This window comes from Corvus kubaryi, unplaced genomic scaffold (genome assembly GCF_017639235.1).
Source record: "Corvus kubaryi isolate FWS band 111438036 unplaced genomic scaffold, C.kubaryi_AGA036_p1.0 37260, whole genome shotgun sequence".
NCBI classification, from domain to species: Eukaryota; Metazoa; Chordata; class Aves; order Passeriformes; family Corvidae; genus Corvus; species Corvus kubaryi.
Genome location: NW_024581077.1, coordinates 7,265,153 through 7,285,049, shown reverse-complemented (window position 1 = coordinate 7,285,049; position 19,897 = coordinate 7,265,153). Strand labels below are relative to the sequence as shown.

General features: G+C 41.5%; 1 protein-coding gene across 4 annotated transcripts in view; it reads right to left on the bottom strand.

The window, feature by feature from the left end:
* Positions 1-19,897, bottom strand: part of GUCY2F (guanylate cyclase 2F, retinal) — a 42,406-nt gene that overhangs the window by 2,975 nt on the left and 19,534 nt on the right. Inside the window, exons 13-19 of one of the 4 annotated variants that reach the window (XM_042024227.1) lie at positions 18,795-18,958; positions 18,298-18,490; positions 18,041-18,215; positions 12,890-12,988; positions 11,494-11,588; positions 10,370-10,455; positions 4,219-4,310 (exon numbers count right to left, since the gene is read on the bottom strand). In XM_042024227.1, coding sequence (XP_041880161.1) covers positions 4,226-4,310; positions 10,370-10,455; positions 11,494-11,588; positions 12,890-12,988; positions 18,041-18,215; positions 18,298-18,490; positions 18,795-18,958 — 897 coding nt within the window. In that variant the 3' untranslated portion in view covers positions 4,219-4,225. Of the gene's footprint in view, positions 1-4,218; positions 4,311-10,369; positions 10,456-11,493; positions 11,589-12,889; positions 12,989-13,008; positions 14,948-18,040; positions 18,216-18,297; positions 18,491-18,794; positions 18,959-19,897 lie in introns of those variants that run through there. The other 3 variants (XM_042024226.1, XM_042024228.1, XM_042024229.1) reach the window with 3 other exon arrangements.

Here is a 19,897-nt window from a genome sequence, read left to right as displayed (position 1 = left end):
AGAGAAGAGAAGAGAAGAGAAGAGAAGAGAAGAGAAGAGAAGAGAAGTTAGCAACTCTCCTCACCAAGGAATTGATGCCATGAAGATTTTTTGCCTTTTCTTTTATACCCCTGTTATATTTTTTTACAACTTCTGTATTCTTAGTGCTTTTTGCCTACATTCTTGGACTTGATTTTGTCAAGCTAGGAGACTAAATATTTTAGAAGCTTCATAGTTAGGGATCAGTGTGCCCTAGACCCCAAGGTCCTCTCCAGAACACATTTGTAAACTAAGATAGAACCATCCAGGGGAAGGCTCCTTGGGGAGGGGGGGCTCACTTGAGCCTCTCATTGGGGAATCTTTGATACGTATGCTAATTAGTAAGACCTATAATGTTATACCTGATCTTTTGGGGCATATACTCAACAGGGTGCATCTCAATGCATATGACCTGGACGTGTGCACCTAAGGATCCTTAAAATAAATACCAAGGTAAAATCCCTTTTCCCCTTCAAACCATGTATGACTCTTGATTTTAAGACCAGGAAAAGGCATCAGTTGCTGGTGACCACGAAGGGACCCTAAAGACCTTGAAACTCACAGTCTTGGGTTGGAACACATCTTGCTTTGCCCCTCTCTTTGCTGGCAAATTACAGAGGGGCCGGAGCCACTTTTCATTTAGCATCATTTTGTGTCAGCCAAAGCAGAAATGTTAAATGGTGGAGTTGAAGTGGATCTTTTGCTACAATACTTCAAGTGTTCACAAAGCCCAGGTTCTGAGCCACCATCTGTTGGTGAGTGCAAATTTATTATCATATAATGGGGTTCTCAGAGACAAAACAAACATTAAGGATTTGTAAGAGGTTAGAAGCCCAGCAAATGGCAGGGCTTTAGGAAGGTCTCAAATCTGCAGCTGCTCTGTCATACATAAAGCATCATATGGAATAAGATTTACTGTGTATAATAGAAGAAAATATCATTCCAGCTGTTGTAAACTAAAAAGAACAAAATACTAATCCCTACTAATTGCTATTATATAGAGATTAGAAAGAAATAGGTAAGAAATAGTTGTGTATATACATAAATCTATGTTTAAACTGTACACACCACCACTGTGTGCAATTAACATGCAATTACTTTAGAATAGAAATACTTGTTAAAATCTGACTACATGAAGCAGGTATTCTGTAGAAATAAAACAAAGGGTAATGTTTTTAAACTCAAAGAGGATAGATTTAGACTAGACATAAGGAAGAAATTTTTTGTGATGAGGATGGTGAGGCACCAGTACAGGTTGCCCAGAAAAGCTGTGGATGCCTCATGCTTGGGAGCATTCAAGGCCAGGGAGGATGGGACTGAGCGACCTGGCCTAGTGAAACATGTATCTGCTCATTGCAAGAGAGGCTGGACAGAATGACCTTGAAAGATCCCTTCCAACCCAAGCTATTCTATGATTGTTTGATCTTATCTGCTGGTCAACTGCACCTTGTTAGCCTATGGTTTGGCAAGCAAGCTGCAATTATTTGGATATTTACTGTATTTCCTGGACAAGAAAGAATCTCAAGGGATCTCCTGTCACTAAGCTGAGTTCACAGGAGGAAGAGTTGGAATACAAGGAGAGCCAAATCCTTGAGGAACAGGAGAAAAAAAAAGAGAAAATAACTTGAAAAATTGAACCTCAGTACTTTTGGGCAATCCCAGGCTAGCGCAGGATACACCACCTCTATGCTTATCTATCTAAAGGTCAGCAGAGAGCAGTACAGATTGTACTAAGATTCACCTGCAATGGGTCCCTCCATAAATACAGCCACTCCCAATCACGCCAGGGTGAAATCTCACCCCTGAGAACTCCACAATGAATTCTGACTGACTTGCGTGGGGTCTAAGTCTCACCTACAAACTGAGACCAACCCACGGATCCTAGGGAGTCACTGACCACTCTTGTGGTATAGTTCTCTCTCGTGTTTTGAAATTAAAGAGAGAAATCCCTTCCTCCATATCAGAAGCATTTTAAGATGCTGTGGGGAGGATTCATCTGCCTGAGGATATTGCCCAGCAGCATTCAATGCCATGGTTTATCCTACATGGTCTCCAGCTGTTGTTTTATCTACCAGCCTTACACAAGTGTCTCTGACAGACATGGTGCTCTGGGCTGAATCCCACTTGCATGAGTGGGTTAGAAGGTCCAGGTCCTACCACAGGACAAAGGATAATTGTCACTAGTGATACAGCCATGAGGTTTATCTTCATGTAACTGGGGGTGCACTCTGGCGTTCCTCGCGCTTTGCTGAGTGTTTTTATCAAGATCCAGCCAGAACCATCACTCCTCTTTGAAATCAAGAATCCACCAAGGACAGCAGAGTCCACAGCCACTCTTTCAAGGTTAAAGGATTGACTCCTGAGCATGAGAAGCAGAGTCTTGACCTTCCTCTAGACTCCAGGCCAAATGAATACTCCAAAATACATAATTCCTCCAAGATGGGGATCCCTATCATACTGCAGCAAGAACCCTGTGGGACTGTTAGCAGTTTAGGCTCAAGACTAATAGGACCATAAATTGGGGAATGGACTATAGATGATGACATCTGAGATCCTTGTGTTCCTTTATTGCTATCAAGGAAAAACAAGGTTATTGGCAGTATAGTCCCTTTCATCAGAAGCATCTAAAATAGATTAGCTGGAAACATCACTAAATCACCAAGCAGGCATGTGGGAATAAGTGGCTGTTGAGGACTTAATTGCCTCCATTGAAAGCTTCCTGAACACAAGAGGGATTGAACTAGGACCATTGGAAAGATTCAGGTGTGAATGTCTTATGGATTTTCCTGCTATTTCCCACAGATTAAGCCAAGTTGGCTAATAAGGACCTTCTGTTCTCCATAATATACTGCTGATCAGCCTTGCTTCAGTGTCAAAGTCTATGTCTGTGGGTGATATATGTACTAAATACTGATATATGTGCAGGTTTTGTCAAGCAGGGCTAACCAAAGTGTGAGATCCTCTTCGTCTCTGGCCTTGGAGGATTAGCTGGTACTCTTAGGTGTAAATCAGCAGGGTGGTCTTCTGTGCCTCAGAGCTTGTATTTAGCAGCAGGTGTTCACATATGGTAGTGCTTATGCAGGTCTCTGCAGATTGTGTCTCATATTTAAAATATTTTATTTTATTTTTTTAATGAAGATTTTCTGCCTTTAGGTCCTCGATAGGGAAAACTTCAGACAAAAATCTAAATATCTCTTCAGGGAGATAAACCAGCCTGGTAACACACCCTGAATCTTTAAAATATGTGTTTGGGAAAGAGGAACACAGCCAAAAGTTGCCTGCTGGATTTTATCCTTGTAAGAAAATTGGAGGGAGCTTTAGTCTTCATAGTAATCTACCAGCCTGATATGGTGTGTCTTAGGGGTTTGTAACCAGCCTATACCTAGGCACTCTGGGCTTTCATCCACCCCTCCTTTTTTAGGGAAGTGGAAATGAAATACACATTAGTCCAGAGGAATTGAGCAGAAGAATTACTGCTGTTTTCAGAGATATTATTGAAAAAAACCCATTCATACATCATTTTCCGGGGACACCACATGTGCACGTGTGGCTGTGCATGCTTCTGTGCCAGCCTTGCTCTGATAACACCTACTTGATCAGGTCACGCTGTCATATTCCATGTGACTTCCAAATTCCACCAAAACCATAAATCCATTATCTTGTGTACCCATAGCTACAATAATGATGAATATCAAAGCTGCATCCTCTTTCTGTCATGAGGTATGGAATTACACTAGGCAGGAGATATGCATTACACAAAAGCAACAATAGGCAATTTGGATTTTTCCAGGCTCGAACTCCAGTTTTATCGCTGTGCTTGCCATGTACTGGGCTCTTCCTGGCACAGTGAACATTAACATAGACTGGACTGATGGTACACTGCAGCTAAACACAGTAATACTGTATGTCTTTCAGGAATTAACATGATACTAGGTCATAAATTCACTAGGAAAACACCCAACAAGGCTACTACTGTCTGCAAACAGCTTTGCTGCTGTTCCAAGCACCTTTGGAATGAGACATGTTGAAATAACAACACATATTAAAAAGAAAAAAGAAAGAAAAAGAGGAATAAAAAAAAGGGAAAAAATAGAAGGAAAGGGGGAAAAAAAAGACATTAAAACCAGCAAAGTGCAGACAAATAACACACAAGCAGACACTAAACAGCAGAGCTACATGGGACTGTCCTACAGCTACTACCTCAGATCTAGGCCCTTTTGCCAAGGAGTTTTTCAGCTTTCCTCCTTTTGAACTCTGCAATTTCTTCCGGGAGTAACCCATGAGCTCTATACCTGCAGTGAACAGGTAGGCCATTAGAGAAAGAACCAGTTCAGTTTCATCTGAAATAAAGAACAGACTGTAATGGAGACTGAGGGAAAGGTAAGTGTCTTCTGGTGAGAAAAAGGAAAATAAATATGGGTCCTGGTTCTGGCTTTTATTTATTCCCCTCTTGTACCACTCAACTTACTGCAAAGGATGAGGTCAGCTAATTAAATTTTAAGCATCCAGAGAGCTGTTGTCACTCTTAGACCCTTCTGCCAGGACAAGATGACTGACTTTGTTGATTGAGGAGTACAAACTATATCTCTATTATGACTGTTTCTGGAATCTATTAGATAAGATGAATCCTGGGAGAATGATTCCATTATTCCACTGATCCTTTCCCTCATTCATTAAAGGGAAGAAGAGAACAAAACAGCAGTGAAGATCTTGCCTTTGGTTAGTTCAACTCCTGCCTCAGTGCCTTTTGGTCTTCCAGGGATGGTGCTTTCAGAAGCTCTCAGCTCCCTAAGCTGTGGGCACATTTCCTGGTGGAAATACTATTTAGCTGTCCCTAGAGAAATCCAGTCGTCCCTGAAAGCTGAACACTAATTTAACAGCCTTTCCTGAGGGAGATCAAAGCCGAGTTTCAGCTCTTTTGCCAATTCTGCTCTACAAATGGAAATGCCTAGACAAGTTGTCCTCCCAAGCCTCATCTAAATCCTCAGCTCTGGGAACATCTTTCTCCTCTTTAGAAATATTGATCCCTGTTTATAAACCTCCTCAGGAGTGATGGTGCCTTTAGGGCTGGGTCCCAAGGACAGGGAAACCAGGAGGATATAACCCTGATGGGTTCAATGAGGAATGACTTCTTCTGGGAATCTACAACTCAGGTGAGATTTAGCTCCCTGATATTTTTTTTATCTGCAATAGAGATGTCTCCATCTAAGCCAAATTTCTTGGTCTCTATTCTGAGCCAGTGAAGGGAAGATGGCACTGCTGGACCACAGCAGGAGTTTATCCCAAAGCAGAAGAAGACCAACACAAGAAATGTCTGTTTCTCCGCACTGACTCTTAAAAGACATGCAAGGTGACCAGATCAGGTGGAGGTAAATAATTTTTAATAAGATTAAATCCTGCCTGTTGGAGAAAGAAGAGGAATTTTGTGTCTAGAACCTTTATGGAAGCAGTAACAAAATTCAGCCACACATGGGTGAGCATGAGGGGTTTATTCTTTGAGTCCACCCAGCAGGACCCACAGGGAAGTGGAGGAGGTTGCTGCCTGTGTCTGCACAATAGGGCAGCAGGTTGTGGCCCACAGAAGGTGGAGGCCTGACCAGGGTATCTGGGGATCAAGCATGGTGTTAGACTGCCTGAGGTCCACCTCCAGACATTGCTCACACAAGTATCAATAACTTTTTGGTAATGAGTTGATTTTCATCCACTGCACGACAGCAAAAAAATGATCTGGTGTAAATCAAACTCACTAATGTCTGAGCAACTGGAGAGAGTCTGGTTCTGCATCATCCATCCCAGCCTCGGGCAAAACACCTCTTTTTGGAGACAGCTGTTATTTTTCCAAGGTCCTTCCTTCCCATTGTCTTGTTTGCAAAGCCAGCAGGAGAAAAATCTGTGAAGTTCTGACTTTTCTTCCTTTCTGAACACTGCATTTAGGGTTTCTTGCTATTAGCACCAATTCTGTAATATTCCAGTCAATTCTCCCAGAAACTTCAGCTTGCTCAGAAAGAGCTTGTTTAAATATAAAAGCTGGTGCAATCACATCGCAAGTCAAACAGTCTTGTTCAAAAGGAGATGAGTCACCTACTTTTATTCCCATTCTCATTCTCCATCAGATTTCAGAGAAAAATTCTTCTTTCTCACTGTGATTATGCCACAGCCATGATCAGAATAGTTTTTTGTCTTCATTTTGCTGTTGTGTTAGGTGGTCAGAAACAATTTGAAAAGAAGGGATTGAGTGTGAAGCAAAAAGCAGCTGTCCTGACATTGCATGATCAAGCCTATGAGACAGAGGATGCTTTGATTTCCCCAAATAGCTCTTGTTAAATGCTATATAAAGTTTATTTAGGAAATATTTCTATGCTGTTGTATAATTCCAGCTATGGAAGGACAACAAGAGTTTTTCACTGCTGTTTGGTCCACAAGCTCTTTTATTTCTGATTTAAAAGTGCATTTGACAGACTTCAAATGGGAGCCCAGGAGGAAATGCTTTCACTTTTCTCCTCAGAAAGACACATCAGCAGCAACAGCAACACTAGAGACTCTCTATGGATCCATCCTATTAGGGTGCTCCGACACAGACAAAGCAATGAGAACCTTCTACTGGGTGGAAGAAGAAACCTTGTTGTCCTAATGGGTGTCTTTTTCCTGGCTCATAAAAAGGTGTTTCTCACTTGGGGTTGGGAGATGGGTTCTTTGATCATCCTTCACTGTTTCTCACCCATTTATCTTCAAACAAGGATCCCAGTGATTTCTCCAGGGTTGATCCTCATGCACATGAGGACGAGAGAGCCCCAAAACTCTCACCTATTCCTAGCTTCATCTTCAGTTTTCAGTGATGTCTCACATCCTTCTGGACTTAAGGTTTACTGCATGAATTCATACAAGGTAAAGGATCTGTGTTCATGCTAAAAATGTTCTTTACCTCAGCATTGGGTTAATGGTTGAAAACCTTTGAGATGATCAACAATCTGTATCTTTCTTTGCTGAATTGTATTAATTTTTTTCCTGCACTTAACTTTCCATAAATAATTTAAAGGGAAAGTTTTTGAATAAAACTACCTGCTGGGATAGAGTACTTCTGATGCTTTCAAACAATGTGTTCATTACCAGAGCAAAGAATTTTTGAACCAGGATGGTAAATGTTGGAAATTCAGAAGAGCAAGAATGTCACTCATCCCTTTGAACGGCAAATGAGTCATCCTGGCTCTAAGTTTTGTACTGGTTTTGGTGGGGTTTTTTGTTTGTTTGTTTATTTTGGGGTTGGTTTGGTTTTGGTTTTTTTCATTTTTTTTTGGATTTTTTTTTGCTTGTTTGGGGTTTTTTTGGTTTTTTGTTTTTTTTTTGTTTCGGTCTGGTTTGGTTTTTTAGTTTGTTTTGTTTTGTTTTGTTTTGTTTCTAAATTTCATTAGCCATTGAATTTTTCCCAGTGTTAGATTTTTTTTTCAGTGCTTAGCAAAATGCATCTGAGATTTAGTCCAGGTCAGGCTTGTGTCTGCTAGTTTTGCATAAACTAATATCTTTTCTGCTTTTTTGAACAAGGTGACTGCTCCACCGGAGTTGACAAGGTGCTGCCTGTCCCAAAGCATAACAGGATGCCAACTTCAAATATCACACATTTATGTACTTGCTTCTTCCATGTCTGAAACACCCCAGCTACTCATCTGGAGTACCCTCAAAGAAACTTCACAGCCTTCCTTTAAACCCATCTGACTGAAATCTCTAAACAGGTAGTCTGCTGCTTGACTGCTTGGCAAGCTTGGTTTTGTGGTCTTTTAATTTTGTTACACCTTCTCTATGTCCAATCTGCCACTATTTCCTGTGGCAGTACAAGGTGTACGTGTAGAAATCTGCCTTGAAGCAAGGAAATATCTAGAGAGGTTACGGAACTGTCCTGCCTTGTTCTATGTCAGGCAAAGTTAACCTAAAGCTTCTGTGAAAACCAGGTAAAACTGAGATTTGACCTAGAAAGAAGGACTTATCCTTTGAATAGGAACTTCAAAAACTTCCATCCCTAGGATCTGACCCTTAAATCCATGGCGCAAGGGTTTGCAACATGGACATAAGACCAAGCACCTTCACTTAGCAAGAAATACCTCTCAGCATGGCCACCACGACTGCCCACCTGCAGATGTTTAGGCCACCCAAGTCACAAGATAAAGCACGAGATAAAAACAAGTGCTCATAGACCTCATGGTAAGGAAATACCGAAGAGAAGATAAGTTGCCTCAGGACAGAATGAAAAAAAAATGAGTAGAAGAGGAATTTGTACAGTATTTCCTTTTTCAGCTCAAAAGCCTACAAATGAGGAAATCCCTATGGAATTATATGAGGCAGTGACTTGAAACCATCATATTAGCCAACTAGACAGAAACAACTTTCAACCTCTTGGTCTTGTGCCAAAACCTGAACCATCAAGATAAGGCCAGAAAACAGGACATGATGTCTGATCCCTATCTGGCAACAGCACAATCTATGCATGAGGCAGTTATCCAAATATTTGCTTTGCTTGAACTTCCAGTTACTTCTTTCTGGCACTTGACATTTGATTTCTATGGGGTACAAGTTTTATTTTGCCCCCTCACTAGGACAAACATGGTTTTGTCCTAGGACTTTTTTCCTCTGAATACTGTCACAATTATTCAACCACTGCATGATCTATGGGGACAGAGGTGCTGCAAAGGAACAGTGAAGATCTGGGCTTTGGGATAAGAGTAGATCACCTCTGTCTCTACAGTGTTATGGGTAGACTCTTCAGAGGTTACACATGGATGCTCAAGAGCCTCTGATCCTGAGTATGTGGGGAAATGGGGAAATTTTTTTACTCCTCTTATTGTCTACTTGGACTGATTAATTTTCTACCATTTGCAATCTCTGTTTAGAAACAGCTCAGCCTTTCTAAATCTGACTTTGGTTCACATGGCCAGAGGACAGGATCTTTGAGAATGGTAGAAAGAACCTCGACAGTCAACAGAGGCTTAAACCATGACTTTCAGATAGTAAAACCAGAGTGAGAAGCATCTACTCTCAAAGTAGAGTAGAACTCTAAGTACTTCCTCAGTTGCACGGTAAGCTAGCCCACCTTGATAAGATAGCAAAATTCCTCCAAGTTTCGTATTTCCTGTGAATAATAATGCATCTTTGATATCAACACACATCACTCAATAGCTCATTTCCATCAAGTAGTAGATAAAATACCTTCAAGCCTAAAAAATATCATCTCTCAAAATTATCTTCCAATAAACTTCTATTTTCCACCCCGATTGACACCCAAATAACTTTAAAGTTATGTCCCAATACACTGTAAGTTCCACCCTACTCCAAAAAAGCTCTGGGATGTTTCTCAGCAAAAGGACTGCTCTGTATGCTACTGCCCAGGTAGTTGACCACTCTCTGCAGAAGGAGGTAAAAAAAGGTCCTTCTTTACTAAGAGGGAATGAGGCCATACATAGAACAAGATTGATCAGAAGTCAGAACTACATTAAAACAGACCTTGTTTGCTGCCAGACATTGATCTCTGAGGTAGTCACTGTAGGACACCTCAACAAAACAGGCATCTTGCGAGGGCCAATCGAACCAGACCCCTTAGCAAGTATTTCTCTTTATTGTCAATAAAGGGAGTCAGGGCTGACTGCTTTTAATGTGGGTGATCACACTGTTCTTGTCAAACAAATCCAACTCCTGGGTTTTATGGCCTGACCACAACATCCTTTCCAGGCATACAGCAGGTTACAGCTGAACAGGGAGTACTCTGTTTGCAGAGTCAGGCATTTCAAAGCTAGAAAATGACTTAATGAATTTTGAGTGCTCAATCTTTGCTCACCACCACCATATGTGGTAACACCACTAAGTCTTCAATTACCTAACAGTGCCATAAATTTGTAACACAAAGTCTTCTTATTCTTCTATTAGAATGAAAGGGAAAAAATGTGTTTATATGTTGAATGAGGTTGGTGTTTCCTGCAGGAATCTGATGGATGGGGAGAAAAATCTGAGTGTCTCTCATAGACTGATGACACCAGAGACCCGAAAGTGTCCCTATCCATGCGTCTCCTATATGCACACAGAGCAGGAAGGAGATTCAGGGAGGAACTCCCCGGTGTTCAGTCTCCAAGGGAGTATAGGGGAGAAGCAGCAAGTTTCCATGTCACTTCTTGGGAACTGCGAATAAGGAGAGGTGTTGAAGAAACCACAACACTTCTGAGTCCCAGTACCATGCCAGAACATGCAAGTCACCTAAGGAAAATGATGTTGGCTTTGGAAACAGATAACATGGAAAGATGGATATTCAGCCTGTGAGCTCCAAAAAAGACCTTTTAATGAATGTCTTGAACAATGATGAAGTCACACTTACCCTGGCTTTATTTCAGGAGGTTTAGGTAAGGGCTTCAGAAAGCCTTTTTTCCCAACCAGCCAATATGTTTCTTCTACTCCTTTACCCTAAAAAAACCCAAAAATTCAAATAAGAAGCAGTTTTCTGACTGCCCTCTCCTCAACATGTAATTTCCTCACTAGGTTTCTCTGGTTTCATACATATCCGGAGACACACCATGTCTGGAAGCCTTGGGCTATCCTTCAGAATAGCTCAGGGATTATTTGAATTTCATTTTCGTGAAAGAGGATGTTCATTATCCTTGATCCAACTGTCATTTACAAATTACCCTCATTGATCTGGGTCATTGAAACTACACAGCTGGACAGAAGTTGGAAACTACAGGATCACTAATCATCTTATTTGGCAGCACTAGCATTATTAATTAAGAGATTTTACAACTCATTCTGAAGTTAGTATCAGAATAATAACTTCTTCTCCCACCACTGATGATTTAGCTTTTATGGTGTGATGCATCTGATGAACTGTAGGCATCTATATGAGAGTCAATCACTCTTGACTGAAGAAGGGGTGGAAAACAGACATTCATCTTCACATAAACTAGACCCTGAAAGCACTTCAGGTTAATAATTTCCTAAAGGGCCAATTTATCCCCACTAACTATGTAAAGGTTTCTTTCCATTGACTAAACCTGGAATAATTATCCCAGATCTCCACTTGGAGACATATGAACTTGGATGATTCCCCTTGTCATGCAAGATGGGACCTGAGGCCATATTCAGATCTTTTATTCTAGGTATTTAAGGCAAGCAATGTTCCTACTTCTGTCTATTGATTATGTAAGGGTAGAAATGATGTTTGAATTATTTTGTACTGTCTCATTTGGACACTAAAAATAGCAGTTTCTGTCAAGGGTGGGCTAAATAGACTACTATATAAATACTTATATCCAGCACATACAGCTGATTGCTCAATCTCACAGTCCTTCAATAACCACCTCATGTACGAAAACAACTGAGAGGAACAATTTTGGAAGGATTCAGCTAAAGGTTGGTGTATGAAGGCCAAAAAATATCATAATATGAAAATTCCTTAAGCAAAAAGACTCCCCTGTGAAGTGCTACACACAGCCCTGGTCTTCTTACCTTCAGCTCTGTTTTTCCCCTGGGTATGATTTCATAGCCTTCATTCAGAGTCCGAAGCGTATCCACTGTACTTTGGCTGACATGAATTCTGTAAGCTGGGAACAGAAGGCAAAGCAGTTGGATCATTGTACTGCACACATGCTGTGAATTCCCCACTGCTTCATCCTGACAAGGAGAAGTGCTCCAAAGCAGGAGTGCTCCAATCCAGATGTGTGGCTGGTGAAGCTGTGTGGTGCTCCTCTATGTACAGTTCAATGCTGACTGAAGGGTTCTTCCAGCCAGGGCTGTAAAGAGCACAGGGGGAGAGGAGATCTACTCTGGGGGCTTCCTGGAGAAGGATACCAAACACACTAAGTGTAGAAGTCCAGCTCTCAATAAAGATGGTAAGTGGTTTTCCAGTAACATTGTCAGCTGGCTTGCTGTTTTATCTATTGCCACAGTATAACTAGGGATTTAGAAAGAAATGAAAAATAACCTACTGTCCTGCTTCAGACACCCAGCATAATTTGGAAGCTGGGATGAAGAGCAGAGAGATGGAGTTTGCAAGGGAACATAAAGAAAATATGGCTATGCTTCTAGATCTGTCTAGATTTTTAGTAATTGATGCCACCCAGAGCTGCCATTTAGTGCATGAACAAAAAGGGCAAAGGTGGAGAGCTTTATTGAATTCCCTTCTCCCCCATATTTTTTACAGTCATTGCTGAAACTCACTGAAATTTGTTATCTGCTGGTGTGAACGAGCCAAGAAATATTTCTAAAACCTTTCCCTCAAAAATAGATTTCTTTGTTGTTTTTTATTTTTGAGCTTTTATTTCAATTTTATCAATCACATTCCCTTCCTCTTTGAAAGATGGGGGTGAGCTGATTATTTTTTTTTCCCATAATAATAAGAAAGAAGAACATCAGTTTGAATATGTAGAGGAAGATCACAGAGCTATGAGCTACATTTCCTGAGAGACTAACCTACAATTTTCCTATTTATCTATATGCATTTCTATTAATGTGTGACAGTTCTCTTGTACCTGCAGTGCTCCTGCTGTCCCCAGCCTCAGTGGGACTTTGTATGAGCAAGGGTATGATGGAAGCAGTGCCCACATGTGCTTCAACCCTTGCTTTCTACTGATCATGAAAGGTAAATGCATCATTTTACTGTGCAAGAACAGCTCTGAATTAAGGGTTCTGAGCACTGACTGAAAGTAAAATCCAAACCATATTGGAGAAAAGTAGGGCAAGATTCATGTTGATTTTGGTTGATGGGATTCGAGTCAGAGGACTGCAGCTGGAAGGCAGGGTCCTAAAGGCTGACCTACAATGGCAAAGCTGGTGTCCTCTCCTTTAGGCTGCCTTGAATTCTGTCATTTGACTTTCCCCTTTCTTTAACTGTCCCAATACTCACGCAGGCCCGTGGACTCCATCCGTGAGGCCGTGTTCACAGTGTCTCCAAAGAGGCAGTACCGAGGCATGGTCAGCCCCACCACGCCTGCCACGCAAGGCCCTGAAAGACACGTCAGCTGCATAACCACGATGGTCCTGCATGGATCTAGGGGCTCACTGATGAACAAATCTCATCTGCTAGTCTAATATTCAAGAAACTGCTTGGGAATACAGAAGAAGGTTTTCTAAAGATCTCATTGACCTTGGTGCTTGCTACAAGCAGTCAAAAGTTAAGCATTGCTCTGGATTGCACGCTGGTGTTCTATGTCTGAGGAAGTCATGTGTGGTAGGCCCTCAGTTCACCACCATCTGGGAGAAATTTGTTCAGAGTTCATGGAAACTCAAGGACTATTATAATCTCATTTTAAAAAGACCTTTTCCCATGTAAGAAAACTAAAGTTCAGCTCTTGTGACATGCCCTGTAACCCACTGAAACAGGATTAAAATTCAGCCTTGGAAGTCCAGAGGTGCCGGCAGCATTCTGGACCACCCTGTGTCCCCCTCCCTGGAAAAGAAGACATCGTTAGCTTGCCTGTCTAGTCAAGACCTGTTTTTTCCCTCTTTCTCATTCTTTATACAAGATCCATTCACTTCCTAAGTATCTTCCAAAGAATTGTAGCCAAGTTGTCAGGGAGAGATATGTGTGAAGGATCCACATGAACACGCACAGACTGGGAGATAAAATGTGTGGCAGCAAAATAGCACAGACAATTTTCATCTGGGGCATTTGGCTTAGTAAATGTTTAGACTACAGTCTGAAAGAGATGTTAAATTTCATTGCCCACAATAGAAAATATCAGGCCTGCAAAATAAATGAAAAAGAAATTATATATAAAGCAATGTAATGAGGTAGGGCTTCCTGCAGAGAAAAGACAGGAATCTCTGTATTTTACATCAGATGTATTTATGAGATATGCCTTTTCAGGCTTTGCCTTTTCAATGTCATGATCCTTCTGACTTAAGATTTAGTATAACTGATATCTAGGAAATCTTTTCCCATGCAAGAGTACAAGAGATGGGAACATTGTACATCACCAACAGTCCCTGAAATGATGCTGTAGATAAGGGTTTTCATAATATAAAAAGGTTAGAGGTTAAAATGTTTGGTTTAAAACCGTAATAAGAATAATAGTAACAATTGTAGCCTAACTTAGAAGTGGCAGTTACTTAGTTTATTACAGTGTAATTGTATGGTGATTTTAGCCTTATTTACAAAAACTGATCCTTCACATAGTTTTCAGATATATCTTAAGGACAATGAAACTCCATAGCTGAAAGCTATGGGGAACTTCACAAGAACTCCTCTTGCTGTGACCTCCTGTGACCCCCTGAAAAGTTGTTGCTGCCCAAAGTTGCTGGATTTTAATGTACTTCATGAGGATGCAAAGTGAGACGCAAGACAGATTTTAACTCCTGCCTGATGAAGCATTGCTTGATAAAAGATTTAAAAAAAGAGAGATGAAGAATGGTTCATATAAATAATGTTACAAGGACTTGAAGAGAATGGATCAAACTGGATAAAACACAGCAGACAGAGACTGCTGGAGATCATGAAAACCTAATTTGACTTTTTTTCAATTGTCAGGGTATCTTGGGCAAAACACTGTTCTGGAGAATCTCTTACAAGTTAATTCCCATCCTTATCAGTACTCTCTAATTTGTTTCAAGCTTTTCAGGAGAGGAACTATATCCACTAGAGGAAGATTTATTCAGGTTTTCATCTATAGGCACTTTTATAATACAACTGTAAAGACACAATTGATAGTCTGAGCCAAGGACGTTATGGTTCCCTAACTGGTCTTTATTGTGTGCATGCTAATGTGACATGTGCACAAAAAAAGGTCTTTTGGAGACTTCTTAATTCATGCTTCAATAACAGCTTTCCCTGAGAAGACACTCTCTCATAAAACATTACCTCTCTTCTTTTTGTGGTGATAACATGACAGCAGCAGTCAGAAATCTCAGTAAGGACAAAAGCTCCTTCTGTAATAGGTGTTGCAAGGACACAAAAAGGTGGTTCCTGTCAAAAAAACAGCCCTCATTGAGGAGGAATAGAGCTCCATTGGTTAGAGCATGGTGCTAATAACAACAGGGTCGTGGGGTTGATCCCTGTATGGGCCATTCACTTGAGAGTTGGAGTTCATGATCCCTGTGGGTGCCTTGCAACTAAGAGTATTCTATGATTCTGTGATTCTATTTTACGAAGCACAAATAAAGAGCTTCTGCTGAAGTCAGTGGAGGCCAAGTCAATGTGGTCAACTGAGCCGTAAGAGCTTTTCTACTCCTGCAACTGAACAACTTTACAGGGTTCATTTACATGTCCTCAGAATGAGTGCAGGCTCTCTAAAAGTCCTGGAAACACCTCTATGTGGGTGCCTGAATTCAGGTTCCCTACTCGGTGCAATCATCCAGCCATTTCTGCAAAGCTCACAACATAGGAGAGGCAAGATTTTTAGGGCAAGATGTTCTCTTTCCAGAGTACTGCTTTTAAGCCTGTCCCGTTGCAGAAAGTTCTTAGTTCAAAACCAACCCTACCATATAAGCACTCCTAAAATTACACATTCTCTGTGTTGAAAACATCTAAGACTTAATTCACTCACTCACTTCCTTCACCTCCTGTGTGTGTTCCCCCTTTTCCAAACAGCTTCAGCAAAAGGCTAAGAAAAATTTCCAGTGGTAAATCTCCCACAGTTACAAGTTTCAGGGCAAACCAGACACCCTGTGAGGAGGACATGATGGCCAAGCTGTTTAATTACACAGGTTCACAGGTTTGCTTTGAAGTGTCTCTTTGCCAGGGCTTGCAAGGGTCAGTTAATGGGAGGCTCTGGCTGAGACTCTGCGAGAACCATCAGCAGTGCTGCAGAGTTTAATAGTCAAGATCAAAGTGCAGGGCTGACTGCCAGAGAGCCTGACTGATACACAAATCTTCTTCCACCTCCGTGGAAAAACTTATCTTCTCACCACTGCTCTCGTCGACTGTCCTGCTCCAGGCCAGACAGGGATAGCAGGGAAACAGCTGAGTAGGCTGAGTTATCCTGGACCTGCAGTGAAGTCAAGAGAGGACAGCCAGGATTCCAGAATGTGTTTAAAGCAGGGGAGGAAATGCAGACCAAACACTGGTCATCTTGTCCTCTTTGCCTTACCCACGCACTGCCACAAGCTGACCATGGGCATGGGCCAGCAGTTCCCAGAGATGCAGCTTTCCCTTGGGGTAGAAAAGGCACGGGCAGCCTATGCCCAAACAGCATTTATTCCTTTTCCTGAGACAGCATCATGAGCTCTTCTTGGCACCAGTTTCCAGAGAGCAGTTGAAGCACATGACTGGGGGTCACACCCTTTCTCCAGCCTTTCCAGTACAGCGAAAGTGTCAGCCAAGATCTCCTCTCCCCCAACAGCTTCCCCAAGGCTTTCATGATGCAGATCATTCCCTCTTCATGCGTCTTTTCTTAGGAGAAACAGGGTCTAGGGTTAATCAAACTCTGCTGTGAGCTCAGTGGCTCAGAGAGATGGTTTGCTTTGGAACATGTTTGTGGCTGCTCCCATGACAGTATGATGCTGCCAGATCTGTGCAAAACAAGATCTGCAGAGTCCTCCCCCCTCTTCCTCTCACACCCAGTACAACCGTTCATAGTAATTCTGCTTTCCAGATACCCAGAGTTCAGAAAAACAAAACAAAAAAATGTTACTACCCCCTGTAGACATCACCTAGGGATAGATTTTTTGGCCAACTGCATGGGAGATACACTGCAGAACTGATGTCAACAGGCAGCAGCAGATGTTGCACAGCAAATTCCTATCTTTCCATGTTGAAAATACGCTGCTGGTGTTCCAGAGACTCCTGCTCTGGGCAAGACAATCTGCAGTCATTAGTCTCATCTAATTTCTGACGGAGTGTAAAACACAGTGCTCCCACAATCATTCCTTAATGCTTTACACTTCTATGAAGGGTCAGCTAAGGCTCACAAACTTCAAAGAAAACAGTAGGGAGATGTGTTTTAGAGATAACTTCAAAAGAGGATCTTATAAGGTCCAGGAGATATGAAATATTGATTTTAACTCTTCTCAAGTCGCAGCTCTGTTCTTGGGATATTCTGGTGAGATACTTCCTTTACTCTGCTTCTGTCTCCCAACATGTACATTAGGGACAAGGATACTGACATCTGCAAAATGCTTGCATGTCAAAGCTGCAGAAGTGTGGATATTATCAGGCAAGCAGAAGGATAAACTCCCTGTAATATTAGGTCAGGCTCCTGGGCATTCTTAGGCATTGTTTGGCTTTCCACAATGGGCAATACTCCTGTACTTTAGAGGAAGAGGTGGGAAATCTGGTGACAAACAGCTGGGAAGAATCTATTAATGGTTGAGTAAAAAATGTGTAAAATTATGAAGGTTCATATCTCTCATGCAAATACTGATTCATGATAATAGCAGATGTATTTTCCTACATTTAAAATACTTTCACCTATATAACTGCAGTTCTACTGTTTTGGAGTTTTTTTATTTTGGAGTTTAATTACATCTGGTGTGTATATATATATATATATATATATACACATATATATATGTGGAACTTCCTCCTTTCTTTTTAGACAAGCCACTTTTCTGTTGATTGAATACACTATGACTTCTACATCAGAGATAATGTTTTCTTTATAACATAACTTTTTCTTAAGAGCCGTATCACATTTTTCTTCCAGTATATTCTATCTATAATAAATCTCTCACTTTATATGCCAGTGTTTCTGTGCTTTTTCATTTCAGAACAGAGCTGCAAAGACATCACTGGGTGTCTTGATATCCCACCTCTTAAGGCCCTATGGCACATCAAAGAGCTATCCATACAATGAAACACTTGTGGCTAACATGCCAGATGTAGTTCCTGGCTGGGACAGAATACACTATCTCTCCTTAAAATGATACTGAGCCACCTTCCTCCACAAACCCTCCCTGGGTTTTGTTTTTCCATTTTAACACCCTTGCTGAAATGGAAGACTTTAAAGTTTCTTGTAAGAGTGGTTTTTGGGGATCAGGCATGAAGAAAGCGTTCAAAGTTGGAAATGCAGTTGAAAAGGAGTTCTCTGATGTCCAGGTGCAGGCAGGTGCTGCTGCCTACCTGTGTGCAGCCCGATGCGTATCCTGAGGGGAATGTCTGGCATGTGCCTCATTTTGAATGTTCCAACGGAGCTGAGGATGTCCAAGGACATGTTGGCTATTTCAGCTGCGTGCTTGTTTCCATTCCGTTTTGGGAGCCCTGAAGCAACCATGTAGGCATCACCAATTGTCTCCACCTAGAAAACACCATTACATTAAGAAATAAATATATAAATCAAAAAGGATAGAAAGAAAACACAGAATAAAATTACTCCTCACCTTGTAAACATCATGGTTTCCAAGAACAGCGTCAAACAGTGAGTAAAGGTCATTCAGAAGGTCAACTACCTCAATGGGTTCACTGAGGGCTGAAATGGATGTGAAGCCCACAATGTCACTGAAGTAGATGGTCACCTGGTCAAAATACTCTGGCTCCACAGTGCCACCAGTCTTGAGGGCTTCTGCTACTGATCTGAAATAGCAACACAAGCAAAGATGGCAGGGAACAAATCCTTGTCTAGTGCATGCCCAAGAGCTCAGACTCCTGTTTTTCTGTGTTCACATCTTCCTCTAAATAGAAAGTCCTATATGGCTGTAATGAGCATTGATTAAAGTGTCTTTCTTTGCTTTGAAGGTGCTTGCCAAAATTGATGGTCAGGTCTACAATATTGCTCACTTCTGGGGAAGAGTGTTGTCCAGAGTAGCTGTGGGTTATTTGGTTTGGGATATTTTGGTTTGGTTGGGGACTTTTTACCACCTGAAGTGCCAGTACTTACGGTGGAAGCATTTGTGACAGCAGTTTTTCTGTCTTCTGTTTTTCAACCTCTAGCTCCTCAGTCCGCTCGCTGATTAAATCTTCCAGGTTGCTTGAGTACTGCTCAAGCATCCTGAGCATTGAGTCAATGATATTGGTCTTTTTCCCTTTGTTGATGGTTTTGAACTGGAAAATCAAACTGGAGAGTTATTTGTCTGTCTCATTACACCACTGCAGCACTCCGAGCTTGGAAAGGAACAAAAAGCAGACATTTATTTTGAAGGGTCAGTGCTAAAGACTGGCTTTATCAATGGCAAGAATTCAAAGATAAAGGAAAAAGGTGAATAAGAAGGTGAATTTGCATCAAACAGTGAGATTTAGGTGAAACATCACCTTGCACTAGTTGGCAACAGGTACATGGCTATGGAGTCTTGTCATGCTGCACGTTTGCAACCCCCCTTACCCCATGAACAGCCTTTAGGGTATCTTGCAAAACTTAACATTCAGAGGCACAAATTTCATGGTGTTAGCAACACTTACAACCTGTTTACATGTTACCAGACTTAAATCCATCTTTGCACACTGACATGTATGTGAACTGCCACCTCCATTCCCAATTCTTCATTGAGTTGTGCTTTCTCTTCCTGACCTAAAGTTGAGGCTCTGAACTTTTGGATACTTTGTGGCTTTAGAGGCTGCCAACAGTGGAGTCACTGGATCTAAAACTCTTCGCAGCTTCATAGAACCAAAAGGTAAAAGTTACGGCTATTTGTTCACCTGGTTTGAGGAAATGCCCTGAAGTTGTGTCAGGGAAGGTTTAACTTGGATACTGAGAATTTTTTTCACAGGAAGGGTTTGTAAAGCATTGGAACAGACTGCTCAGGGAAATGGTGGAGTGACAATCCCTGGTAGTGTTCAAGAAACATGTGGATGTGGCACTTGGGGACATGGTTTAACAGTGAACATGGTGGTGGTACTGGGTTGATGATTGATGATCTTAAAGGTCTTTTCCAACCTTAGTGAGTCTGTGATTCTATGACCTTATAAGAACACAGAAACTTCACTGCTTGATCAAAAAGGGGGGTTATTTTGCCAGTACCTGTCCACGAGACTGGCCAGTAACAG